Source organism: Myotis davidii, unplaced genomic scaffold (genome assembly GCF_000327345.1).
Source record: "Myotis davidii unplaced genomic scaffold, ASM32734v1 scaffold6, whole genome shotgun sequence".
Classification (NCBI taxonomy): domain Eukaryota; kingdom Metazoa; phylum Chordata; class Mammalia; order Chiroptera; family Vespertilionidae; genus Myotis; species Myotis davidii.
In genome coordinates this window covers 19,316,596-19,325,552 of record NW_006383011.1, presented here as the reverse complement: position 1 = coordinate 19,325,552, position 8,957 = coordinate 19,316,596, and the positions used below count along the sequence as shown (strand labels likewise).

Genomic DNA, 8,957 nt, shown 5'->3' with positions numbered 1-8,957 from the left:
GGAGTCCAAGAATGAAACCACAGACAAAAGGTGGGACAGTAAAAGATGGAAATTTATTGAGAAACAAGCACAGACTCCCATGTGGGGAGGAAGAGAGAGACCCCCTAAGTCCCTTTTCTCCTCAGTTTAAAGGCTGCAGTTGTTTGTGCCCTGACATCCCGATTGGTCACTATCCCCTCTGATTTGGTCACTATAGCAACTCCAGAGCTCAAACCTCACGGTGAGGCAGTGAGGAATGTGGGGTTCTCCTCTTCTTCTCCCTTATTGTTCTCCTATTCCCTTTGGGCTTTCCTCTTCCCTCTCTGAATGAGGGGCTTCCTTCCCTTTATTCTGTAAATGTACACCTTCTGCAGCTCCCAGCTCCCTTATTCTATGGAAATGTACCATCTTCAGCTCCCAGCCCCCTTATTCTATGGAAATGTACCTTCTGCAGCTCCCAGCTCCCTTATTCTATGGAAATGTACCTTCTGCAGCTCTGTTGCCCTGCGCTTTTTCCATGGACCCTCTAATTCCCAAAATTTCCTAAACCTGCCTATTTTACCCCAAAAAACTCCTTTCACAAGTACAATGCTCTTCCCTCTGCCCATCATCGTCAGAGCCCTAGCTGTGAGCATATACCAGGGACAAGCACTATTGTTCCATTTTTGCCAAAGAAAAACAGGGGCCATGAGGAAATACTGGTTTTGCTAGTCAAAGTTAGACCTGTAGCAAGAGAAAAAAATCCTCAAAGGATTGAAAGGAGAAAAAGAGTAAAGAGGCATGTACCTTCCTCTGGCAGAGAGAAAAGTGGGAGTAGAGAGGAAGAAAAACAGGAGTGTTTCTGGCCCTGTGATTAAGCAATGAATTTACTAAGTGGCCGCTAATCCTCCACTTTGCCTCAGATAAGTGGCAAGTGGGCGCTGGTCACTGGGAAGGGCAGTCCACTGCCCTAGGCACTCACATTTCCTAGCACCACTCTTCCTTGTGTTCACAGAACCCTGGCTTTGAAAGAACAAAGGGCTTAACATATATTCAAACGATTGTTGTTATTAATAATGCCAACTGTTTAGATCTGCATAACTCGATTCCTTCTAAGAATTTAAACCTTTCACACGTATTGTCTAATTCTTTCTCAGAAACCTTATTAGAAAAACGTTCCCAGGTTGCTATGGAAAAGTTCTTTAAAACATTTAAACATATCTCAGCCTAATCTATATTCTTTCCCCCCTACCCCAGGCTAGCACATTTCCATTCTGATTATCTGTCTTTGAAATAGCAATTTTCAAACCAGAAACCTAAAAGCAACTGTAAACCTCCAATCTCTCACCAAACTCTTGCTTCCTTTCCATACCTCGGCTACAAGGTATGTAGAGGCAGCTCCTCTCCTGAAGGTTTCAAAAGTAGCTCAGGACCCATCTCCCACAGCCATCCTCCCTTTGGTATTCATTTTGCTCCTGGTAAAATTAAGAAGTGAAAACAATAGTTACAATGCATTGAGTGCCTACTCTGCCCTGGGCACTGTGCTAATTGCTTTATATACATTGTCTTATCTAATCCTTGTAGCAGAGACTTCTATCTGTCCCCTAGTATCATAGTCTACCACTTACAGTGTATATTACATACTAGAGACCCAGTGCACAAATTCGTGCACCAGTGGGATCCCTCGGCCTGGCCTGCGGGATCGGGCCAAAACCAGCTCTCCAACATCCCCAAGGAGTCCCAGATTGCGAGAGGGTGCAGGCCAGGCCAAGGGACCCCACCGGTGCATGATCGGGGCTGGGGAGGAACACCAGAGGTTGGCCAGCCAGGGAGGAACCGCGGGAGGGCTCCAGGGCATGTCCAGCCCATCTTGCTCAGTCCTGATGGGCCAGACCCCAGCAGTAAGCTAACCTACTGGTCAGAGCGCCTGCCCCCTAGTGGTCAGTGCACGTCACAGCAAGCAGTTGCGTGGCATTAGCATATTACACTTTGATTAGTTGAACGGATGATCGGATGACCGGACACTTAACATATTAGGCTTTTATTATATAGGACTAGGGGTCCCTCGGCCTGGCCTGCGGGGATAGGGTCGAATCCGTGCACCAGGCCTCTGATATCCCCCAAGGGGTCCCGGATTGCGAGAGGGCACAGGCCAAGGGACCCCACTGGTGCATAAATCCATGCATCGGGCCTCTAGTATTTTAATTAGAAGTAAATAAATAAACAAAGTGGGTTTACATATAGCACTGAGCCAATTATTCAAAATAGTGAGGTTTCTTTGCCTTGTTGAAATATATTTACATATATATGATAACTATGTATACATACAGTTATCCTAAAATGAGCTAATGTATTCATTTTTTATTTTTCATCAAAATTTTCTTTAACTAAAAAGCGATCACATCATTTTTATATTTCTTAAGCTAGTTAACTAGCCATTCAGAGTTTTTTAAAAAATAGTAAAACAACCACTTTGTCTCTTTGCCCAAAGCTTGACTCCGGGAGCTAAATTTTTAGTTGAAATTGAAGCCTGTATTCTTTTCCCAAGCATTCAACATTTATTACCTGGGAGACTTCTTTGTCAGCAGAGCACATATTAAACCAGTTAGTAGAAGTATGTTTAGATTGTATATGTTAATTTACATTCACAAACTTGCTTCTCTGGTGCCTACTGGGACGCTAGCTAAATGTGCAGCCTGGTTGTATTTAACCAAACTCATATAAACAGAAAAGCCAAATCCCCACACAGGGCATAAAAACATGAATTACATGATCCAGCAAGGGTTCCTGAGGGAAATGGCAGCTTCCAAGAAGAAAAGAAATTATTCAGTGTAAGTCACAGTATTTGATGATTCATGTATTTTCCACTATGTGTGAGAGATAAAGAAGCACCCTTAGAAAGAGCACTGTAAGCAAAAAAAAAAAAAAAAGGTAAATATAATAGTCTTATCTTCTTCTCTTGAGTCTTCTAAATTATGTTTAATGATTAAAGGCAAAATTATACTATCTGATGTGGTTGTAAATGTATGCAGAGAAAATATTTAAGACATTTCTATTATGAAAAGGAAAAAGAAAAGGGATATAAAGAGAGGTAAAATTTGTACACTTTAGGAAAAACTGGCAAATGATGAGACCAAAAGTCAGTGATAAGGAGAGAGAGAGAGAGAGAGAGAGAGAGAGAGAGAGAGAGAGAGAGAGAGAGAGAGAGAGAGAGAGAGAGAGAGAGAGAGAGAGAGAGAGAGAGAGAGAGAGAGAGAGAGAGAGAGAGAGAGAGAGAGAGAGAGAGAATGTGAAACACTATAGGTAAGTCAAAATAAAATTCTACAAAATGTTCAAGTAAACCACAGAATGACAGGAAAAGAAAACAGAGAACTTCAAAAAATAATAAAACAGAGAGGACAAACATAAAGCAAAAGATAAAATACAAATTTAAACTTTAACATTGTTATGCCCAGATTTCAGGATCCCCAAAAGACCACCAGGGAGCCAGCCGTGTCCGAAGCAAAAGCAAAGAGTCTTTTATTCAAACCCGGGTCTGGCTCCCCTACCCTCCTTACTGACACAGCAGCAGGTGGCAGAGAGAGACCTAGCCTGGTGTGCAGAGGAGTTTTATAGGGGGGTGGAGTAAGGGGAGGAGAGGGGACTGTGGGCCCTGCCAATTGGCCAGGCGCAAGTAGGTGTCTCGTTACACAGGATGTGGTCATATCAATGGCGTGCACTTCCCTTGATTGTCATTGGTTAGTTTAGAGAAATCCTGGGCGTGGCCAGCAGAGGCTTGGGCTTCCGGGAAGAAGCCTTGCTGAGCACATGGCTCTGCCCCAACATGGAGGATACGGGGCAAGGTGGAGGGCGCAGCCCTCGCCCTTTCAAACATAACAATATTACATTAAATGTAAATAATATGGTTGAAAGTTAAAAGACAGAAAGAGATATGTCATGCAAACATTAGTCAAACGAAAGCAGGAATAGCTGCATCAATATCAGATAAAGTTGACTTCAGAGCAAAAAGAATTATCAGAGCCAGAGAGAGACATTATACAATGTTAAGAAGATCAACTAACCAACAAAACATAGCAATCCTAAATGTGAATGTACCAAACGACACAACTGTGAAATATATAAAGCAAAAATTCATAAAATTGAAAGGAGAAATAGACAAACCCACAAGTATAGCTGTAGACTTTAACACCCTTCGAGTAACAATTTATAGAACAACCAGACAGAAAATCATCATGGATAAAGTACTCAATACCATCAATCAGCAGAATCTAATCAGCCTTTGTAGAACACTCTACCCAACAAAAGCAGAATACACATTCTTTCCAAGTGTCCACAGAACATATACCAAGATAGACTATATTATTAACCATAAAACAAACCTCAACAAATTTAAAAGAATTAAAATCATACAGAGTGTGTTCTGTGACCAAAATAGAATTAAACCAGAAATTAATAACAAAGATAACAGGAAAATATCCATACACTTGGGAATTAAACAAGACACTTCTAAATAACCCATGGTTCAAAGAGGAAGTCTCACTTATGCCCCCAACCTCTGCACATTGTCACCAAGCACTCTCTGTTCACTGTTACGCCAGCTTTGAGAACCGAGCTCATATTGCATGGCCTGCTAGACCAGCTTTAGGAAGGACCTCAGGATGTCATGATTTCAGAAACCATGAGAAAAGTCAATCCCTGTCCCACCACAAAAATAGTATTTTTCCTTGGGTAATTCTCAAAATTCCTTTATGTGGGGGGTCAAAACTACTATTTCTCAGATAGAGGCAAGTCAAAATACAAATGCCTTTGAAATTTATAGAAATAAACATGGTAAACCCTAAGTTCTTTAATTAACCATTGATTAAAATTAACGTACTAGGGATCTAATTGTACAGCTTGGTGACTATGGTTAACAGTACTGTATTATATACTTGAAAGTTACTGAGAGAGTAGATCTTATGTTCTCACCAAACATACACAAAAAAATAGGAATTATGGCCCTAGCTGGTTTGGCTCAGTGGATAGAGCATCAGTCCACAGACTGAAGGGTCCCGGGTTCCATTCCAGTCAGCCCAGGCTCTGGTCAGAGCACGTGCAGGAGACAACCAATCGGTGTGTTTCTCTCACATCAATGTTTCTCCCTGTCTTGCTTTCTCTCTTCCACTCTATCTAAAAATCAATGGAAAAAAATATCCTCGGGTGAAGATTTAAAAAAAAAATTTAATGTAATTATGTGAGGTGATGGAAGCGTTTACTAATTTTATAATTTCACAATATACACATATATCAAAACACCATGCACACACCTTAAACTTACACAATGTTATATGTCAATAATATCTTAATAAATCTGGGTGGAAATAAAATCTTTAAAAAAAATGGAACCCACAAGTTTTTTTTGATAGAAGAGCTTTGAGAGATTGAGAAGCTTTGAACTAGTGCCATGAGACCTTGAGAATACTCTGCACAGAACTAACGATTACACCTTGTTATATAAATAAAAGAAGAACTGGAAAATATTTACCAGTCAGTTAACTTGAGGCCACTAAAAATACAAACATAAGATAGGCTGAAGGGTTAGAATAATTCTTTGTCACACTTATACTTTTTCTGTATTTTGTCATCATAAAATTCAGTAGTTCATGCACAGAGGTCTCATGGGGTTTTACTCTAACCATAATGATTAATGATTACACAACCTCTAACCCTGAGACTATAAAATATTTACTTAAATGTCCATTGTAGAAAATTGCATTTACCAATCATTGTTTACTGGTTATAGGAAATTGCATTTTGTAATATTTAACTCCCAATAATTTCACTGAGCTTGTTATAAATAAGTCAACCAGTATAAAAACTATTCAGATCCTCTTGGGTTTAGTTAAAGTCACCTGTATTTTCCCTGGTACCAATCATTATATGAGAAAATATAAACAGTAAGTATGACAGAGACATTTCATTTTATTCTTTTATTTTATTTTAGACCTTTGAAATTGTCTTTATTTCTGATCATTCCTTACAACCATCCACCCAAGGATTAACTCCCACACATGCACCTCGAGCCCAAATACCCCGCCGCCCCCTCTTCCAAGCACATCAGATTCATATTTCTGATTCTAAGACACTTGCCCCCTGAGGTCCCATGAACTCCCCAACATTTGCCCCTGTAATCGTGGACCTGGGCTTGGTCCCTTCCTTTCCCCATTCACAGGAGCATGAATCTGGAACGTGGGTGCCCCCTGCATAATGCACCTGGTTCTATATTATAGCCTCCAAGGGACCAGAACAAAGCTTCTGCTGAGTGTTCCCACTGAGCAGGGTCATTACAGGGGCACAGCACGGCTACACGTCATGAAAACTCCACCTCATAAACTTTACTTTTGCCACATTTGCCAAGACAGATGGTCCTGGGCTGTCCTAACTCCCTCAGTACCCCCGTGAGCTCAGCCCGGATCAGCGCAAGTCTCTCCTTGTTGACAGTCCCCTGGATCCTGTAACACTCCAGGGGGACGGGGTACAGCTCGAGCTCTAAGCTGCGCAGCCCGGCTGTGTGGCGCAGCAGCTTCTCCACGGTGGCCACGGAAAAGTTGTTCTCAGAGATGGTGAAGACCCTGAGCTGGTGACAGCGGCTCAGGACAGGCAGGATGGCCTCGACGTGGGAATCCGCCATCCCACAGTGATCCAGGCCCAAGTCCTCGAGGGTGGGTGCCACTGCCTCCAGCAGAGCTAGGAGGGGCTCATGAAGGAGGGAGAATCCATGTTGAGGTCCCGGAGGTGCCGCAGGCTGAGCATCTGAGAGAGGAATTGGGAAAAGGATTCCTGCTCTTCCTGCTGTTTCCTGTCCCAATCCTCTTCCTCCTCCCACTCCTGCTCCTCCCACTCCTGCTCCTCCTCCTCTTCCTCCCCTATCTCTTCCTCTTCCTCCTCCTCCTCTGTCAACATGTGAATGTGGGAGAGAGAGAGTCTCTGCAGGTTACTCATCTGACCCAGGTAGAGGGCAAACGTCCCCAGGGTGGGCAGGTCCCAGGTGCACTTTACTTTCACCTCCTGGATGCAGTCCAGCTGCACCCCATCCAGGACCCTCCTGACCCTCTGGAAGGGCACCTCAGAAATCCTCAGCGCCTTGCAGCACAGGTGTAGCAACCCTTCCCTCTGCTGGGCCCATCGGATGATGTACATGAAAAACTTATCCCCGTCCCTTTCATTGAAGTTAAGGTTTAGGAACACCTCCAAGGGAGCCAAGGGGTGCTCCATGTTGGGGCTGGAGCTGTGCACGGCCACTGGTTCCGTCGGTGAGCAATTCTGGGTGCTGTCTCCACACCACATTCTCCAGAAGTTGGCACCCGAGTTCCTTAAATCCAGCACCCGCAGTTTCCACCTCCTGGGCCGAACCTCCTGGGCAATCAGAACATCAAGCCCATCCAACACGGCTTTTAAGACCTTATCCGGGGACAACTGTGACAGGCAGCCCAGAGGGAGGACGGCGAAGGGCCAGGCATGCACCATGGCCTTCAGGGGCTTCCGCTTTCTCCTCTGGTAGGCCTGAATGAAGAGTGGCGTGAAGAGCTCAGCAGGCAGGTACTCCAGAGCTGCAATGGCTGAGGCCTGGTCCCTCAGCAGGCTCCTTCCTGTCAGCCTCAGGAGTGTGGGTGGGGTCCAGATACTCATCTTCAAGGTATTCAGAAAGGAATCCTGCAGAAACTTCTGCTGTGACTCGGTTGGCTGGGGCTCAGATCTCAGACCTGGTGGAGAACCACGGCACTGACTGCACAGCTGGAGGACTCTGAATCTCTTCTCTGGTGCCTGAGGTTTTTATTCACCTCCTCAAATGTTAACATCCAATCAGAACCCTCAGTCTCCATCCCTTAATCTTATTGGGATTACTTCCTCTCTCCAGATTAAAGGATTGAGAGAAAGTTAGGGAGGGGCAGGGTTGAGGCTTGGCTCATGGATTCCTTCCACAGACACTGACTGAGGTTGACTGATGGCCTTCAGTTGTCATCCTCAGTGTGGGACAATGAAGGTGTAATGGTTAACTGATGTTAAATAGGAGAAAACACAACCTGAGAGCGTGGTGGCTGCAGGTCTTCGGCCACATTAGAGTAACCCAAATGTATCCACAGTTAAAACAGCCAACGCCCACAGCTGACACCCTTTGGTGTCATCCCCACAGAAAACAAATGAAATGTGTCCATGCATCAAGTGAGGTTTTATGTCAGATGACATAGCAGATCATGAGCTCCCCAGGGATTAAGGGGTGGGCAATTGAGCATGTGAGTGGCCCTTCATACCCCAAGGTTTGTGTGAGGAAGGTCAGGTAAGAATAACTATGAGAAGCAGGGTCAGGGCTGGGCAGGGTGGGGGGTGGGCCCTCCTAATGGGACCCTATGAATGACGCAGGGCCAAGTAAAAGAGGGGTGTTTTTTCTTGGAAAGAAGAGAGATGGAAAGACTCTTCTCTGGGTGAATTTAGGAAAAAAGAAGGAAAGCTGGAGTAGAGACAGTGCCATCCTAGAGGGCAAAGGGAGAGATTCCATCTTCTATCCCTCCCAGGAGGAAAGGGTGGGTCTCCTCTGGAAAAGATGGGATTAGCACAGCCAGTGGGTGGAGAAGATTAAATCTAAGAATGTGATTAGAGCAGGGGTAGGCAAACTTTTTGACTTGAGGCCTTGGAGTCAAACATTTTCAATCCTGAAGGGCACTGAAGGCAGATGCATGAGCTCTTTGGGATCTTGAAGCCAGAGAGAGAAATAAACATGGACCAATCACAAGTAACCCGTCACATCATGGAAGCTGGCACCAGAAAACGTTTATCTGAGAGTCAGGATTCTTCCACAGAGAACCCTTCCCAGACAGCAAGTGCCTTCCCTCCATGGCCCCATTCCTGCCCTCATGGCACCCCTTCACTTCACTATACCCAAAATCATCTCCCTTATGACCACCAGCCCCCAAAGTCTCCACTTCAGTAAGCCTGTCCCCCAATATCACTCAGTCCTATAT

General features: G+C 44.4%; 2 protein-coding genes across 2 annotated transcripts; both read right to left on the bottom strand.

Annotated features, from left to right (window-relative positions):
- Positions 1-6,026: 6,026 nt before the first annotated feature.
- On the bottom strand, positions 6,027-6,681 carry LOC107181609 (PRAME family member 8-like). Its single transcript, XM_015557873.1, has one exon. The coding sequence runs from the start codon at positions 6,626-6,628 to the stop codon at positions 6,308-6,310; it is 321 nt and encodes a 106-aa protein (XP_015413359.1). The 5' UTR covers positions 6,629-6,681; the 3' UTR covers positions 6,027-6,307.
- Positions 6,682-6,684: 3 nt separating this feature from the next.
- On the bottom strand, positions 6,685-7,780 carry LOC102760037 (PRAME family member 20-like). Its single transcript, XM_015557866.1, has 2 exons — positions 6,997-7,780; positions 6,685-6,750 (listed from the first exon to the last, which is right to left on the bottom strand). Exons 1-2 carry the CDS (start codon positions 7,624-7,626, stop codon positions 6,685-6,687), a joined length of 696 nt encoding a protein of 231 aa, XP_015413352.1. The 5' UTR covers positions 7,627-7,780.
- Positions 7,781-8,957: the final 1,177 nt, after the last annotated feature.